Here is a 17927-nt window from a genome sequence, read left to right on the forward strand (position 1 = left end):
TCCTTTAAGTGCTTTTGCCCTTGTGGTTCCCTGAGCTTGGAATGCTCTCCCTAGATGGCTCCCTCTCTCCCCTCCTTCAGTTTGCTCAGATTCACCATCTGGATGAGTCCTTCTCAGACCTACTATTTAAAATTGCAATTTTGTCAGTCTCCATCCTCCTTCCCTACTCCACAGCTCTTTTCTTCTCCTTTCTTTAAATCATGTTTACTCCTTTTTGTCTGTTTCAATAGAATAGAGGCATCGTAAAGGAGCAGTTTTTGTCTGTCTTATTCACCAGTCCATCTAAAATAATGCCTGACACATAGGAGGTGCTCTATAAATATTTTTAAATGAATAAGTGAGTGGGACAGCTGAGGACTAGCAGAGGGAGGTATTTAAGAGAATTGTTTTCTCTCTCCCCTTAGTCTGGCTTCTGACGCTTTCCACATATTATCTCTGAAGCAGCATTAAGTTCTAACTGGATCAAGGACCTCTTGTTCTGTGCCCATCAACAATGCAATCATTTGTGGAATTACCTATTCATATGCTGCATCCATCCTCCTCAATAAGATCTTTCTAAAACCCAAATCCCTCTCCTGCTCAAACCCCTCTATGGCTCTCCAGTGCCTTGGAGACAAAGTTCAGACTCCTCATCATGGCTCATGGATCCTTGGTGAACTCTTTGTGAACTGGCCCACATTCCTCTTTCTAGCCACACCAATATTATTGAATGGTGCTGTGAGATTTTCCACCTCTGAGCCTTTGCTCTTGCTGTTTATTCTTCCTGAAACATTCTTTGCCCACCTACTTCTCTCTCTCTTTTTTTTTTTCGAAAGAGTGACAGAGAGTGAGAGAGAGAGGAAATTTTAATATTTATTTTTTAGTATTTGGCGGACACAAGATCTTTGTATGTGGTGCTGAGGATCGAACCTGGGCCGCACGCATGCCAGGCGAGCGCGCTACTGCTTGAGCCACATCCCCAGCCCCTGCCCACCTACTTCTCAAATCACTTGTTTCTTCCTCCAGAAAGTCTTCCCTGTCTCTCCTGCTCCTGGGTGAGGTCAGTTGCCTCCTTTTGGGCTCTCATATTCCTCTGGAGTGCTTCATCCCAGCCCTGACCATTCTGGTTTGTCCCTGTCTGATGATGGGTCTGGGATCTGTCTTCCTGGAGCACTGTGAGCTCCCTGAGGGCAGGGTTCAGGGATGTTTTGATGGTATATCCCCACTATCACGCAGGAGGACCATACAGTAGGTTCTCTGTAGGGGCTTAGAGTTCCCAGAAGGGATGGGTTCTCAGTAAATTCCCAGTAAGCACTCATTAGGGTCTAGGTCTTGGTTCTGTGTTTTCCAACTTGGAACAGGAAATCAGAGTACCTTTGGTGTGGGGGAAGCCAAACATTAAGTCTAATTCCTTGATGATCCCTAGCACTGGGAAGGCATTAAGTAAATCCTTTTTGTAGTCTGAGTCTTATCTTCAAGGGTACAGGGCCAATGAACTTCCATAATTGGGTCTTGTGTTAATCAGATTTTCATTACTATAAGGAAGTACCTGAGGTAGCATAATTTATGAAGAGTTTTACTTTGACTTGCCATTCTAGAGATATAAGATCCAAACAGCATAGCTCAGGCTCTGTCCAGGGCTTCCCATTGACTATATCCTTTATGATGAATGACCTTGTTGTCAAGTGTGATACTGGGCATTGAACCCAGGGGTGCTCTACTATTGAGTATATCCCCAGCCTTTTCTTTTTTTTTCTTTTTTTTTGGGGGGGGGCAGGGTTTTGAGGCAGCCCATAGCATGAGAGACAGGGAACACTCCTGTTGCATCACACAACTAAACCAGTCAGGGTTACTCCAAGTGAATTTGGAGAGTAAATAAAGACATAGATACAGAAAGTAACTTTTCTTTGGGTTCAGTGACTGCTCCTCAGCCACAGCTCCCTCAAGGGGTCAAGGTAGGCAAGAAAGAGCCAGGAGCACAGGCTGAACTCTTTTTTTTTTTTTTTTTTTTTAAAGAGAGAGGAGAGAGTTAGGAGAGAGAGAGAGAGAATTTTTTTAATATTTATTTTTTAGTTCTCGGCGGACACAACATCTTTGTTGGTATGTGGTGCTGAGGATCGAACCCAGGCCGCACGCATGCCAGGCGAGCGCGCTACCGCTTGAGCCACATCCCCAGCCCAGGCTGAACTCTTTTACTGGGGAGAAGCCATTCAATGAGGCAAGGGGTCAGGTTTCAGGGGGTTGAGTCTAGCTTCCTGACATCTTGCTGTCAGCAGGTTGACTGACATCTAGGAAGGCCACGCCTATCTCAGGGGCTGTGTGGGGATCTTAGGCAGAGCAGGAGAAAAGACCATAAGTCACCTGCCCAGACAGAAGAGCACATGGGTTCAGTCCACCCTGTGCGCTCAGTGCTCATAGTTCACACACACACAGCCCATGGCTGGCTTGCCACAGCTCCACATTCTCATCACTCAAAGCTAAGGGACGCTCGGTTCCCAAGTGGCAGCTCCCCACCTACTGGTGTCTGTGTCTCCTTTTCTTCACAAAGCCACAGGATTCAATTGTGGGGTTCTGCTATACGGACCTTATCTAATCTAATCAATTCCCAAACTGGCCACCTCTAAACACCATAGTTTTTACTCTCCTAATACCATTAACATAAGACTTTGGGAATTAAATTCCCACCTATATTGGGGGAACAAACCATATTCAAGCCTTATGCTATGGGTTTGGATGTGAAGTGTTCCCCAAAAGCTCACATATGAGACAATGCAAAAGAGTTCAGAGGAGAAATGATTAGGTTGTGAGAGTTTTAACCCAATCAGCCTTAACCCAATCCCTTGCTAGGGATTAACTGAGTGATAACTGAAAGTGGGTAGGGTAGGGTATGGCTGGAGAAGATGGCATTGGGGATGTTGCTTGGGGTATATTGTGTATGAGGGGAGTGGAGTCTGTCTCTGATCATCATGTAAGCTGACTCCCTTTGCCACACTCTTCTGCCATGATGTTCTGCCTCACCTGGAGACCTGAGGAATACAGCCTCTGTCGATGGATTGAGACGTCTGAAATCATGAGCCCCCAAATAAACTTTTCCTCCTCTACAATTGTTCTTGTCAAGTCTTTTAATCACAGCAGTGAAAAAGCTGACTGATACACTGTATCAGGTCTGATTCCTTTGCAAGTCCCTGCCCATGGCAGACACACAGTAGACCTTGTGGATACTAGGATTCCTTTGTATGTCCCAACAGGGTGGGCACACAACTGATTCCCTAAATTAGGTCTGGTTCTCAAAGTCACGGTTGTGTCTTGGGATCTTGCAGCCGGAAAGGTGGGTGGCTTCTTAACTCCAAAATTAATCGTTGAGGTGAGCTGTGTTTAGGCTGCAGGAGGAGCCAAGGTGTAATGGTAAAGAGGGGGCCTATGGCCTAAGGGGGACTGTAGCAGAGGGGCAGGGCTTAGGTAGCTAAGAGCTCGCAAAAGAAAGGGTCGGTGTTGGGGCTAAACGGATAAATAAAATAAAGTATCCAACTACTACTAAAAAATACATATTAAGAAGAAAAAAAAAAAGGAGGGGAATACCTAGACCCTGGTAATCTAGGGGCCAAAGGGATGGGGACCCAGGATGATGTGAGATGAGGATCCGACACTTGAGCACTCCGAAGTAGGGGAGGCCAAACTCCTAAATGTGGGGGTGCACACTTAGGCTTTTTGGCGGGTCTAGTCACTGTCGTGGGAAGGACACAAACAAGCACGCGCTAGGAGGTTTGAGCGGATATTTTTATTGGATCTCTGTTCCTTGACTGTCCTCGGAGCAGTCCCGACAGGGTATACCGGGCACTCGGCCCCCGAAGCGGTACGTGTACTTGCGCCCACCGCTCTTACGCACGATGTCGCGGCGGTAGTAGTAGCGTAGACCTCGGCTCAGCTTCTCGTAATTCATGCCCGGCTTCCTCTTGCGCTCGCCCCACAGCCGCGCCACCTAGGTTGGAGGGGGGACTTCGTCAGGGGACGGGTGGGGCGGGGCCGAGACAGGATCGGGGGAGCGGACTTGGGGACTCGGCTCGGGTGGTCTGGACGCGGGTCTGGCACCGGCTAGGTGGATTGAATGGGGTTGGTTGAAGCTGGAACCCGGACTCATTTTAAACCCGGTCTAGAGAGGGCGGAGTGGGGGCGGGGCCGAGGATTAGGCACTGGGAACGGCAGGATTAGGTTAGATTAGAGTCGACCCGGGCTTTGGCGGGCTAGCGGGGTAGGGGAGCTGCCCCACCTCTTTGGGGTCGCACAGCTGGAACTCGCGGCTGTTGCCAGTCCAGCGGATGCAGCTGCTACGCGCCTGGTCGTGGAGCAGCTCCAGGAGGAACTGCCATAGCTGAATGGGACCTGAGGGGTGAAGGCAGGTGAACACTCAGGCTTCTTAGCCCCAGACCTCGCCTTTTGGATGATCTAAGACTCCAACAGGAGTCCAAATGTTCCCTCCTTGGGGATCCTTGAGTTCGGATCCCTCCATATAAAGGAATCAAGTGTCAGCCTCAGGGACCCAGAGGTCCAGAATCCCCATCTAGGAGATTTAGGAGTTTGGCCTCTCCATCTTGGAGATTCGGGCGTCCAAATCCTTATCTCTTTCTTCTGATATAATCCAGGAGCCTGGATCCTCGTCCCCTTGGTCTTTAGAAGACCATCAGAGTCTTAGTCCTCTCGGCCCTCCCCTCGAGTTCTCGGTACCTAAATCCCTCCTTTCACTGCCAGTGTCCTGGGTCTGCCCCCTTAGGTGCACCGCCACGTTACTCTGGCTTCGCTACCTCCTCAGTCTTCCAGGACCTCTCACCTCGGTGGTTAGTTTTGGGGTAACGAGCCAAGGCATCCCGGTCAGATTGCTGACTCTGTTCGGAGGGAGTGGTGACAGCTGAACTCTGGTACCCCTTCGAAGAGATGCTGCACTCTGTATGCAGCCCCGGATCCCACGAGGTGGCACAGTTCGAACCCACAGGCCCACTCCACGAAATGGCACAGTCCGCGCGCGGTTCCCCGCTGAGGCCGTTGCCCCAGTAGGTGGCGCCGTGGGAGCCCACAGAACAGTCCCAGCTGATGGTGTTTCTGGCAGCCTGGACGTGCGACCACGTGGTGTCACAGTTTTGGCCCACCGTCCCTTCGGAACCAGTGAAGGGGACAGGACCAGGGGCGGGGCCCAGGATCTGGGAGGCGTGGTTCCAAGGGTCCGAGGCAGTGCAGGTGGTGCGGGACAGGTCTGCCCAGTCTCCTGACCACGCAAGGGCCTGAGGGGCTGGCTCTGTGAGGAGGTACAGACCACAAGTGAGGGGAGCTCAGGGGGTCCTGGTACCCGGACCCCTTGAGAGTTCTAGCTGTCACTCCTGGTGCCTCCTGTCCAGGGTCCCCAGATCAAAACCATGCCACCTTGAGGATGCAGGCATCTCCAGTCCTAGCCCCATCCGCTTCAAAGAATGGGGAGGGGGATTCTAAACCTCCAGACCCAGCACCTTCGGACCCCTTCTCCCACCGCCCCTCTGCATACACTCACCTGCCCCCCATGAAGCTTCTGGATGTGCTAAGGAGGGGCTCCAGTCCAGCTCTGGAAATCCTGTGAGGGATTAGATGGCAGCTGAGTTCAAGAAAGGGCGGAAGATTTGGAGACCTCTTCAACCACCCACCCATCCACTGGTCTTTTCATGTCAGGGGTTGGGAGTTATTCACTCAGGACTCAGGACCCTCTCTTTCTTTGACCTCGGGAGTCCGGGAGTCCCCTCTTCCCTTAGTCCTAGGAACCCAGCCTTCCTCCTCCAGGACACAGGGCTCCCAGCCCGGGAGCCAACCTTTCCAGCATGTCTCCGCTGTCGGCGTTTCTCCTTGGAGTGCCAGTTCAGGGAAATAGAAGCCAAATTCAGCGCCTTCTGCAGACAAGAAGGACGTCAAGGCCCGGTCAGGAGTCAGCAGAGGCCCTTACCCCTGCACCCTCCCCACACGGAGTGTCTCAGCCCCAGCCGCCTACCCAACCCTGACAGCTGGTTCCCCGGAGGCACTTCCTGTGGTGATGCTTCATCCCCATTCCACAAGTCCATGGATGCTCCTTCTGAATATTCTGGGTAGGGAAAAGTGCAATAGGCAAAGGAGGACCCTTAGGGACCCTGGAATATGGGCCCCTACCCTTGCCTCCCTCAGACCCAGGATCCAGCTTTTGTTCCTTCCTTCTACAGGAACCTGAAATCTTGGCCTCCAGTTCCCTTTCCTCTCAAAGGAGGAGTGAGGAGTCTTAAGTCTTTTTTTTTTTTTTTGTCACTGAGGCCCAGGAATCCAGGCCCCATACTTCTCGGGAATCTAGAAACTCGGGTCCCTCCCTAACCCAGACACCCAGGCATCCATCCAGTCCCCAGTTCCTGGCTCACCTCTGGTGGGTTCCTCTGCCCGCAACCGGGGGTCTCAGCTCCATTTCATACCATGCACCCCCTCCCTCGGGAGCCTAGGCAGGGGGGAATTTTCCGAGACGTCAGAGCAGGGGGTCGCAGCTTGGGTCGGGTTGCAGGGGTTGGGGCGGGGCCGAGTGGCGCCCCCGGCCTCAGGGATGCCACTGGCTCTGAAGCTGTTTCATTGCCAGGGTGGGCGTTTTGAGCTTGGACGAGAGCTTTTGGGGGACAGCGGGCTGGGCGAGTCCCATCCGAGAGGTGTTTACGGGGTGATGAGGGCGGGGCGAGGGGCTTAGTGGAGAGGTGCTCAGACTTGGGGATTTGATCCCGCGACATGGGAGGTGGTGGGGGAGGAGGACCTGGGGTCAGCAGGGCTGCACCGGGCTTATCTGCAACAGGAAGAGGGATTTCCGGCCAGATACCCCCATCCCAGCTGACGTCACAATTGGCAGGGTGAATGTGGGTTGGGGTGGGGTGGAAGGAGGAGAACCTGAATCCTAATCCCCCCAATCCCCCCCCCCCAACAGGCTCAGCGGGGGAGGGCCTCCTGGAGCTGCTCCCCAGGAGTGTCAATCATAAGAATAGTAACATCAACAACTTGAATGATAAGCGCTAGTAATAACAATAGCTAACCTTAAGTGAGGGCCTGTTGTATTTTATATGCCAGAGAATCACGTGCAAAGGTCCTTCATTTAATGAAGGTCCATTTTATGAGGTAGATACTGTTCGTCCCTGTTTTATGAAGGAGGAAATTGAGGCAGACATCCTCCCACTTCTCTTTCCAAAGCCCATGTACTTCCATGCTCTAAGTTTGAAACTGGAAAATTTTGAGTATAAATTCAATGAGATATCACATGGAGTTATTAGATGTGGTGATGGCATTTTATGAAAGATGTCTCTGTGAAGAAATAAACACAGATATTCAGGGTTGAAGAGCTATAATGCCTGTAACTTGCTTAAAAAATTAATACACATGAACATGTTTATCTGAAATTCATAAGTAGGTATTCCATATTGCTATTTGCTGTCTGGCAACCCTAACCTCAGGCAACCTGGCCTTAGATACTGTGTTTGTGCCAGACCTCCTATACAAATAAGTAAATATTTACTGCTAGAAAGAATCTTTTTTAATATGGAGAGTTACCAATATTCATTCAGCTTCATAAAATATTTGTCATTCTGGAGGTAGGAGTTGTGTGGAGAGCACTGCTTTCCTGTTCATTTTACAGAAGGGAAACTGGACCTCAAGAGGGAGAGTCACTTGGAACTGGGATTGGAACCCAGTGGGAGCAATCCATTGAGCCCTGGGGTATAACTCCATCCATTCACTCCATGTATCTAAAGGGAGTCCTGGCCTCCTTTCCCTGAAGCTGGCCTCTTTCCTGTCTCCATGTGCTTCTCCCCTGGTTGGTGTCCCCAGATGTGGTCCCTGTTGCACCAGGACTGACTGAATCCAGTGAGGTCTTGTCACTCAGTATCTCAGACAAGTCTTGCTCCTTCCCTTCTCTGAGTGTTCCCATCTTCTCCATCTCTCTGAGTTTTCTCCCCACCTCCCTTCTCATTGCAGTCTCTAATAGTTCTTATCACTCTGCCTGAGCTTTCCCCTCTCCCTCCATCTCTGTATCTTTGCCTGCTCTTCCTCTCCATCTCTGTGCATATCTCTCTGGGTCCTTGACAAGACTCCTGTGCTTACTTTAACAACCCTTCTTTCCGGAATCACTCTCTCTTTCCATGTCCTTCCTGTCCCATAGGTTGCAGTAAGCAGATCAGGGACAGGAAGGGCTAGTGATAGGGAAAAGGGGTTTGAGGGTCCTGGAACTGGGAGGTCCAGCCCAGGTGGCAGGGGGCTAAGGGCACTTCCTGCCAAGGAGGGAGGCCCTCACCTCTCAGACCAGACTGGAAAATATGACGTCAGAGAGGAGGCAGTAAGAGAGGGGAAGACAGGAACAGAAGAAATTTGATCTCTCCCGGGTGATCTCCTTCCTGAGAGGCCTTGGTATTGCTGCTCCCAGCCCCCAGCCCCAGTCCTTCCCTGACTTACCCCCTAGCCCAGGGCCCTATGGCTGCATCCCTGGGAGATTTTCATTCCTTTTCCGCAGTCCAACCCTGCAAGCCCCTTAGAACCTACCCTAACCTCCTTCCAGACCTCCAGTGCTCAGTGGTGGTCCCTTGGTTTTCTAAACCCATAGTATGTGATGCCAGTCAGTTCCTGCTTGCTACCTGAACTTTGTCCCAGCTTCTCGGGTTCTCTGCTGCCTTTAGGGTAAAGCCTAAGCTCTTAGCCTGGTGATCAAGTCCTGCTTGGACACCTCTTCAGCAGGTGGAGGCAAGCTCCAAGAAGGAAAAAGAACCAGAGATACAGATATCTAGAGACAAGAAACAGAGGGCACTGAGAGACTCACTCAAGACAAGTTGGCTGACATATGGCAGAGTGAAGAAACAGCGAACCAGAGTAAGAATGGCAGGAAGAAAACCTGAGTGGACAGTTCTTTAGGAAGCCCTCCCTGACCCCCAGGGATCCCCCTGCTGGCCCTGGCCAGTCTGGGCCTACTCTCTGACACTGAATCATGAACTCTGAGGAAGCAGGGTACAGGACTGTTTGTCACCACTGATGATGCTGTCACCCAGCATCATCCAGGCCCTCGATGAGAGTTTGCTGACTGCTTAAAGCCTAAAGGCTGTGAGCTCCAGAAGGCAAGGTCTAGGAGACCTCCTATCTTGATGCTGATAACACAGGCTGGTGTGTGGAAACTGATCTGAAATCTGAGCCTCAGCTTGGCTGTTACCTTCCCAAAGCCTTCCTTCCTGCTCTGGAATAGGCGGCACTCAGTATGCACTTAAGAGGTTTTAAGTGGAGGTAATGGGCACATAGTAGGGGCTCAAAATGCTCATCTGGATGTTTTGCCTGGGTAAAACTTCAAGGCTACTCACATTCTCAGGTGAGGGAAAAGCCTGGTACCCAAAGAGTTCTTCCAAGCACAGCCAGGGATGGAAATGAACGTAAATTTATTGAAACTGGTTTTGGGGCAAGTGTGTGGATAGTTGAGGGTTTTCCAAAGACAACTCTGGGGAGGAGCCAGCGCCCGGCCGGATGGGAGCGGGTGCCCAGCCACAGACCCTATCTCAGTCCCAACTTCTTCTTTTCCTTCTGCTTCTTGCGGACCACATCCAGGTTCCGGTCCTTCCACATGCTCTTACGAAGCTTGATGGGGCGTGAGCCCACATATTTCCCTGTGGGACAGGAAGGCTTAAGGTAAGGCTTGGGGTAAGGCTTAGGCCAGATGCCTGCCGTACCCACTGCCCCTAGGGAAAGCCTCACCCACCATTCATCTCACGCATGGCGCGCACATAGTCACTTGGGTCCTTGAAGCTGACAAAGCCATAGCCCTTGGTCTTGCCTGTGCGCTTGTCACGGATCACCTTAGCCTTAAGGAAGGATGGGAAGCGGCTGAAGGCACGTGCCAAGATGTCATCATTCACCTCATTGCCCAAATCCCCGCAGAAGATCCGGAAGTCATCTGGGGTTGGGAGAGAGAAGTCAGAGGAAGCAGATGCTGGCCCCTGTCCACCCTATTTTAATGACCCCATCTTCTCTGATGCATCCTTAAGCTCTCTTTCCTCTATTCCCAAAGTCTCTACCCTGGGATCCTTGGTGATAACAGCCAACATCTTTGTAGTATTTACCCTGTGCCAAGTACCCTGGGGGGTTTACATATCTGATGCTCCCAACAGCCCTTTCACACTGAGGCACAGAGAGGTCAAGCGGCTTCAAACTTACACAACTAGGAGGTGGCAGATGGGACATGAGCTCTGGCATCTGGCTCCAGGGTCCTCACTTTTAACCTCTAACTGTATTGCTTTTTCTCACCCAGGACTGTCACACATTCCCATGAAGAAGCTCTGAATTCTGACCTGGTCCTGGCCTTCCCTCTGAGACCCTCTTGTTCCTTGGTCTCCTGGACACCTCTCCAAGGATGTCCCCTGGGCTTGACACTCACCAGTCTCCCACCATGGCACCTCAGCACCACAGGCTTCACCTTTCTTCAGCTATGCAGAGGCTGCTCTAATTCTACCTTGAAATTACAAACTGTGTGACTTTCTCCAAAGCTGATCTCAGCTGCCACTCTTGGGAATATCCCTGGGCAATATCCTAGGCCTGAGCCTAGACTGATCATGCTCTACCCCAATGAATCACTATCCCCAGAAAGCACATATCATTATTTTCTTTTTGGAGATAGGAAAATGAGGCTTGAAAGGCTAACTACCAAGGTCTCAGATCTAGGGTCCCAAACCAACACTGGACCCATCTGGGTCAAGGCTGCTTGGCCCTGACCTGGGGCAGGTATATTGTCCCAGGATAGGAGGCAAAAGTCAAGGACTTGGTAGAAGGTAAGTTTATTTTCTTCCTCAGCTATCGCCATGGTTGCCCCAGGCTTCTATGATGGTTAAGGACACTTTGAGAACAAGCTAGGCCATTCCAGGAGGAAACAATCTGACAAACTAAGAGGGTAGGAGCTTCTAAGACATTTGGCCTGGACATTTGAAAAAAATTATACATAACACAAGGTGGAGGAACATGCCTGTAATCCCAACAGCTTGGGAGGCTGAGGCAGGAGCATTACAATTTCAAAGTCAGCCTCAGCAACTCAGCAAGACCCTGTCTCAAAAGATAAAAACAAAAACAAACAAAACCCCAAACCAACCAACCAACCCCCCAAAACAAAACCAAACCAAACCCAAGGAGGTGGGAGGAAGACCATTCTCATTGAAAGTTAATACGTGGCTGCAGAGGTGCCTCCTGAGGCCAGTCAGTACGCAGGCTGGCTTCCCCTCCCAGCCAAAGCATCTCCATGGACAGGCCTCTTCCCACCACTCTCTAATCACTTTTGCTGCTGAGGGCGACAATCCAGGGAAAGGTTCACAAGGGGCTCAGGAAGCAGAGGTACCCCCTAAAGCTTCCCTTGCCCAGCTGGATCTATAGCTACCACCTGGGCCAGTGGGCAGGGTGCTGGTTGAAACCTAGACATGCCACTGACTTCTACCCTACCATGCCTCCCAGGCCTTACTTTATATGAACAAGTACTCATTTCTCCTGGGTTTGAGACTTGGTCAAGTGAATCCCAGGATCTAACTGTGCTTAGCCCAGATTATCTATAATTTATTTATTTAGGGTTGCTGGGGATGGAACACAAGATCCTGCATGACAGGCAATTGCTCTACCACTGAGCTGTGCCCCCTCAGCCCTCTAAGCCCTATTTAAACAGAATAAAACAAAAACAAAAATATAATGTAGAGACATAAAACTACATGTATCCTGGCTTGGGAAAAATAGCTGTAAGAATGTTTTGAGAAAACTGGGGAAATATGAATACAAATTGGCTATAAGATGTCATGAAATTACTGTTACTTTTCTTAGGTAATGGTATTATGATATGAAAGCAAGGGTCTTAGAAGAAGATGAATACTAAGGTATTTAGAAATGATGGAATAACTTCACTTATAATTTGCTTCAAATGACTGAGAAAAAGATAAGGGGCTGGGGTAGCTCAGTGGTAGGGCACTTGCCCAGCATGTGTGAGGGTTCCATCCCCAGCACTGAAAAACAACAACAAAAAATATACATATACAGAGGAGTAAAGTGAATGTAGCAAAATATTAACTGGAATCTAGGTGGTAGATAAATCATTCGTGTCATTCTGTACTTAAAATTTTTTTTCATAAAAAGTTGGGGAAAAAAGAATGCTCTTTTTTGACTTTTAGCATGGCAGGTCTGTCATGAGTAAAAACAGGGGCCAGAAAGCCCTAGGTATCTATCACCCCCACCAAGTTCTGGACTATGGTTGGGGAGGGACCTGCCCCTCAGAGCCTCAGTCTGGGTTAACTACAAAGAGCTGTTGAATTATCTGGCTCCCCTTCCCTGCCTATAGCCCAAAGAGGCAGCATGGCCTGTCCCTGGTTGACCAATACTCATGCTTTAGCCACTTACCTGCATCCCACTCCAGCAGGCTGGGGTCCTCCCAGCTACTTCCAGCTGCTGTGCGAATGCAGCGTTTCAATTTTTCTGGCTTCCCTTTCTTCTTGTCTTCACCCAAGGGTTCTGGGACCTGCAGAGGAAAGCGGGTGGGATACCAAGGGCTTGGTGTTAAAGTGTCCTACTCTGCTTTGCCCCCAGCTGTCCTGCCTCCAGTTACATGGCTGGATATTCTAGGTATGGAATACTTGGGTCTACCTCCCTTTTCCCCGAGTCCTCCTACCCTCTGGAGAGAGGACTACGTGTTTTCCTGTGTGTGAAAACTAATGGGCTTCTGCCTATCCTCCTAGCCCTTTCTGTCCCCTTGTTGTTATGCTCCCTGCTTACCTCAAGAGCCATAAGGCCAGGAGGTGGCTCAGGCCGAGGGGGCCGGGGTCGTGGACGCAAGGACAGGAGCTCAGGAATGCGCAGTGGGGGCAGCAGGCCACGTACCACCTCCAGTGGGAGGGGCAGGGGCTCAGGTTCCGGCAATGGCATGGCCAAGGCCAGTGGTAGGCTGGGCCCAATGACTGCAGGGCCAGCTGGAGCACCTCCTGCACCCACAGCCACTGCTGCACTAGCCTCTTCCAGCCCAGCTGCTGCTGCCACCACTGCTTCTTCCTTCTCTTTCAGGCCCAATCCCAGGCCTAGGCCCAGTTCTCGGGGTGCTGCTGGCTCTTCCTGTGAGCAAGAGGAGGGCATGAGGGGGGTCAGATCACAGATCTGTATCTTACTTCCATTCCCATCCCACACAACAAAGTAAGGCCCTAAAGCCAGAGAGCAGGCAAAAAAGGGAAGTCTCTAGTTAGACAGAAATGGAGAAAAATAAGCAGAGAGGAAGAGACAGGCAGATATAGGTAAAAACATCGAGACACAAAAACAGGGACATCAGAGGAAAAATAGAGACAGAGAAGAAATAGACCCTCAGCCTGTTTCTCTCTACTCTTCAAAAAGGTTTGGCCATGGGGAAAAAAAAAAACAGAGAAAGACAGAGGCAAACAAAGATTAAGAGAGAAAGTCAAAGAAATGAAGCCAGGGGAAAGGCAAACTTAGACCTATCACATGGGGTCAGGATCAAGGGTATCCCTGCCCACTGCACCTCTGATATTAGTTCCCTGTCCACACTCACCAGGGGAGGCCTCAGAGCAGCCATAGAACCCAGGGGGGGTCCTGGGGCCCGAGCCATTGGTGGCAGCATCATAGGTGGTCCAGGGGGCCCAGGAAGAGGGGGTCCTACAAGGGCCTGGTGAGGGGGCCGCAGGGCCATTGGACGGGGAGCACCAGCTGCGGGAGAGAGAGCAGAATCTGTCAGGGTGTTAGTGGGGGAGTTGGAGGGCTTGGGGGAAAAGCTGTGTGGCAGGGATGATGACCCTGGCCCCCTCACCTGCTCTCTGTAGCACGTGGGGGACGAAGGCCGGACGCAGGATAGGGGCCCTCTGAGGGGCCACAGCTGTGGGAAAGAGAGATGGGGGTGTGTGTCATGGGGGACAGGGGCAATTGGGGCAAGGTGTGTGTGAGAGTACTCTCCGCATCCAAGAAATCCTGGAGAAGAGTCTGGGGACTCTTCTGGAAGATATGAAGGTTTTTCCATGGGTTCATTCAGCAAAAATGTATCCACAAGGATCTCTTGTGGGCCCCAGCCCTGTGGTGAGCAGTGCTAAGGACCCATTAATAGTCCAAAAGTTCTCAGGGAGCTCCTGTTTCAAAGTAGGAGAGAACAGATGCATCACTAGAGACTGACAGCCCAGAATGGTCAGGGCTGAAATGGGGGAAAGCTCAGGTGGAGGGATCAGGGATAAGAGAGGGAAGGCTAGGGAGCTGTCAAGAGTCCAAAGCCAGCCTAGACTAGATTAGAGGTTTCTTGGAGAAAGAGACCTGTGAGTTGAGACTCAAAGGATAATGAAGAGTTAGGCCAAGGGTTGAGTGGAAATGTTACTGGCAGGCAGAACTTTTATAAGCAATACCTTTTTCCCTTTTCAGTTTAATGGGATTGTCATAAGGAAGTGGAGGGCTGGAGAGCATCATGACAAGGGTTGAAGGATCAGCAAGCTTTTAAACACAGCCTTCTTGGCTAAGCCACGGATGTCTTTTTGAGGATATGGGGAAGCACAGTAGATTGGAAGGTGCGGGAGGTGATTAAGTCAGCCATGCTTTTTTTTTTTTCCCCCCCAAAACCATAGTAAAGAGTAAGAAATGTCAGCTTTGGACACTGAGGCAGGAAGATTTCAAGTTCAAAGCCAGCCTCAGCAATTTAGTGAGGCCCTAAGCAACTTAGTGAGACCCTGTCTCTAAATAAAATATTAAAAAAGGGGTGGGGATGTGGCTCAGTGGTTGAGTGCCCTGGGTTCAATCCCTGGTACCAAAAAAAAAAAAAAAAAAAAAAAAGAGTAAGAAATATTAATACTTCTCATGTCATATAAAAAAAGTGTAATAGATTTAGAAAACATTATTAACAAACTTGACTTAACAGAGTTCATACCAAAATTTTATATCTAAATGAAAAATAATGTCACAAAAACTGACAATGAACATAGGGGTTACCTGAAAAACAAAAGGTAGAAAATGGTAGAGTGGCCTGTGGAGGGGACAGGTTGGAAGATCACAGCTGAATTACAAGGGGCAATGGAGAGAAGGGACTGCAACAAAAGCACGGCTGGAACATCTCAGCAATGTTCAGGGATCTTGGGGAAACAGAGGGGATCTCTCTCTGCAAGGAAGCAGGCCACATAGAGTCTGACTACTGGAGGAGGAGCTTAATGTTTGTTTGACTTGTTCATTCTCTCAACAGATAGTGTGTAACGCTTTCTGTGCCACAGGTACCAAGACTTGTTCCCCTTGTGGAGCTGACATTTTAGAAGAAGCAAAAGATGATGATGATAATCACCAAAATAAGTAAACTGCATAGCTTGTTGTAAGGTGTTAAACGCTGGGGAGTAACAGAGGGGGTTAGTTTGCAGGGACCAAATTAACTTGAGAAACTCAGGAAGGAAGTACACAGTAAGGTTTGTGCTTTAGAAAGATGACAATGTCAGGTGGGGATGAATGCAGAAGATTTAAAGCAGTGATTCAGGCAAGAGGCTGAACTGCCTAAACAATTATGCCTGGTTATATGTGGGCGTCCTGGCTCCTGACTTACCTGCTCGCCGTAGGAACATGGCTTCTCGAGCCTCTGGACTGTCCAGGTGACTCCGATCAGCAGGGCCAAAGCCAACTGTTGGGAGGGAAGACATGAGGATGGAGGGAGGAGTCATGGGCATCCCTTTTTGCCACCCTGTCTGATCTCCTGACCCCCTCATTTTGCCATTCTTTACTTACCTGGGCCCACAAAAGGAGGGCCACCCACCATGGGAGGAACTACTGTGGCTGCAGCAGCTGCCCGGGCCTCCAGAGTCTGTTGCACCTGTTGGGGAGGAGATTGGAGTGAGAGGCCTGACTTAGTGCTCCCTGGCTGGCCACTCCAGGAGCCAAGGCTTTCATCCTTCATGTTCTGTGTGGGGCTGGCTCTCTGTCAGGTCTCAGTTAAAATGTCACTCCTCAGGAAGGCTCTTAGAATCATACTAGATAAAGCTGTCTTTAGCTTCTTCTAGCAGCAACTTCTTTCGTCACCCAGCTTCATACTCTCCACAGCACTTGGTACTATCTAAAATTATTTCCAATCTGTCCCCCCCATCTACAATGTCACCACCCTGGTTCTGGCCAACATTATTATCTTGCTTAGATTATACAGTAACCTCTTCCTCAATCTCCTGCATTCTGCCCTTCTCTCTTACAGTCTATTCTCCAGACACACAGAGCCACCTTGTTATAACTAAGTTGAACGACATCATCTTTCTGCTTAAAATCCTTCACCATCTCAGAGTAAAAGCCCAGGTTCTTTTTTTTTTCCCCTCCCTGTGGGTTGGGTGCCAGGGATTGAACTCAGGGGCACTGGACCACTGAGCCACACCCCCAGCCCTATTTTGTACTTTATTTAGAGACAGAATCTCACTGAGTTGCTTAGTATCTCACTGTTGCTGAGTCTGGCTTTGCACCTGTGATCCTCCAGTCTCAGCCTTCATAGCTGCTGGGATTACAGGCATGTACCACCGTGCCAGGCAAAGCCAAGATTCTCATGGTAAACCACATGGTCCTACAAGATCTGGTAGCCATCATCTCTGTCTTTATCTCCTCCCACTTACCTCTTTGCCTATTCCATTTTAGTCACTGATCTCCCTGCTGAACATGATCACTCACTTCACTAGCAGTTCTCTTCCTCCAGATACCTGCATGGTTCCCTCCCTTGTTATCCTTTATATCTTTGGTAAATGTCACCTTCTCAGAAAGGCCTTCTCTGGACTAATAAAACACTACTTTTCTTACCACACTTTGACTTCTCTCTCCCTAGTAAAACAAATTCCAAAAAGGCAATGATTGGTTTTGTTTTGTTCTTTGCTAAATGTCCAAGGCCTAGAGTAGTGCCTGGTACATAGAAGACAACCAATAATTGTTCTTTGACAGAATGGATTACTTAGAGACAGGGTCTCACTTAGTGCCTGACTTTTGCGGAGACAGGTTTTGAACTCTAGATCCTCCTTCCAAGATGATGGGATTACTGTGCCCGATTAGTTTTAATAGTCCTTTTCCACTAGTCATATATAGCTAGTTACTGAGCCCTTGAAATTTGACTGAGATTGACAAGAATTAGTTAACTTAAATATAAATTTTAAATAAGTACTGAACATAACCATCATTGCAGAAAGTTCTATTAATGTAAGTTCTCTAAATGTAAGCTCCCCGCAAAAGGAAATATTGTGCGTCGTGGCACATGAGATATTTGACAGGCTAATTAAATTCACAAGCCAAAACGTCAACACCTATCTGTATTCACACACCTGCTGCCTTACATGCCTTAGCTCAGCCTTACCTGCTGATATGTGTTGGTCGCGATAATTGGGCGGATCACAGGAGCTGCTGGAACCTGCATCGCTTCGACCGTGGGGACCGTGGGCACCGCAGGCACAGCGGTTGGGATTCCAGTTACTGGAGCCCCCAGAACTTCCTGCTCAAACCTAGGGGAGCAGAACATACACCAAGATCAGGTCCTCGCACCAATTCTGGAACGCTGGGTACATCGCGACAGCGCCTTCATCCCTGACAACGTCTCCATTTCACTACCCGCCCCCCGCCCCGAAGATTCCACTTCCACATGACAGAGTTATATCTCAAGCCTATCGCAGCCTGGAGGCGCCAAGGTTCAGTAGCTCTAGTTCTGGCATGGCTTTTATCACCCCCTTTCGCGGGCCTTACAGGGCCATCTCCGCCTCCATTTCCTTCAAGCGTTCCTCGCCGCTCTTGCCCGGGATGCCGGCACCAGGGCCCGGGACCACGGGTCCTCCTGCACCCGGGAGCCCCGGGGCTGGCATCGCCCCGGCCATTGCTGCAGCCGTCCTTGTCGCTGCTACTACTGTTTCTGCTCAGCGGTCGCAGAGGTTCCTGCCGTCTACTCTCTGGCTTCGTCAGGATGGGCGCCTGCGATGACGTTC

At 50.0% G+C, this 17927-nt stretch overlaps 2 protein-coding genes across 4 annotated transcripts; both read right to left on the reverse strand.

Moving 5' to 3' along the window:
• Positions 1-3757: 3757 nt before the first annotated feature.
• ETV2 (ETS variant transcription factor 2) lies at positions 3758-6119 on the reverse strand (the record flags this gene model as incomplete). Its single annotated transcript, XM_081274713.1, has 6 exons — positions 5984-6119; positions 5808-5885; positions 5516-5575; positions 4805-5266; positions 4247-4359; positions 3758-3958 (listed from the first exon to the last, which is right to left on the reverse strand). Exons 1-6 carry the CDS (start codon positions 6051-6053, stop codon positions 3758-3760), a joined length of 984 nt encoding a protein of 327 aa, XP_081130839.1. The 5' UTR covers positions 6054-6119.
• A 3265-nt stretch (positions 6120-9384) lies between these two features.
• On the reverse strand, positions 9385-17927 carry RBM42 (RNA binding motif protein 42). Of its 3 annotated transcripts, none has more exons than XM_081273343.1 (10): positions 17692-17927; positions 17309-17453; positions 15721-15805; positions 15542-15616; positions 13790-13855; positions 13535-13689; positions 12754-13086; positions 12382-12499; positions 9719-9913; positions 9385-9626 (listed from the first exon to the last, which is right to left on the reverse strand). In XM_081273343.1, the coding sequence occupies exons 1-10, from the start codon at positions 17817-17819 to the stop codon at positions 9514-9516; spliced, it is 1413 nt and encodes a 470-aa protein (XP_081129469.1). In that variant the 5' UTR covers positions 17820-17927; the 3' UTR covers positions 9385-9513. The 3 variants fall into 3 exon arrangements, with proteins under 3 accessions (XP_081129469.1, XP_081129468.1, XP_081129470.1); XM_081273342.1 differs by having other exon boundaries at positions 13535-13710; positions 17692-17926; XM_081273344.1 differs by lacking the exon at positions 13790-13855 and having other exon boundaries at positions 17692-17926.

The sequence above is a fragment of the Spermophilus citellus genome (assembly GCF_964194105.1).
Source record: "Spermophilus citellus genome assembly, chromosome: 18".
Classification (NCBI taxonomy): Eukaryota; Metazoa; Chordata; class Mammalia; order Rodentia; family Sciuridae; genus Spermophilus; species Spermophilus citellus.

What these genes read in the sequence shown, in the direction of transcription:
- RBM42 (XM_081273342.1), bottom strand. Translation starts at nt 17,819, where the DNA reads ATGGCCGGGGCGATGCCAGCCCCGGGGCTCCCGGGTGCAGGAGGACCC. An exon ending in CCCTCCTTTTGTGGGCCCAG is followed by an intron (nt 15,617 to 15,720) that starts GTAAGTAAAGAA and finishes CCCTCCCAACAG; the next exon opens with TTGGCTTTGGCCCTGCTGAT. An exon ending in CCACGTGCTACAGAGAGCAG is followed by an intron (nt 13,711 to 13,789) that starts GTGAGGGGGCCA and finishes ACACCCTGACAG; the next exon opens with ATTCTGCTCTCTCTCCCGCA.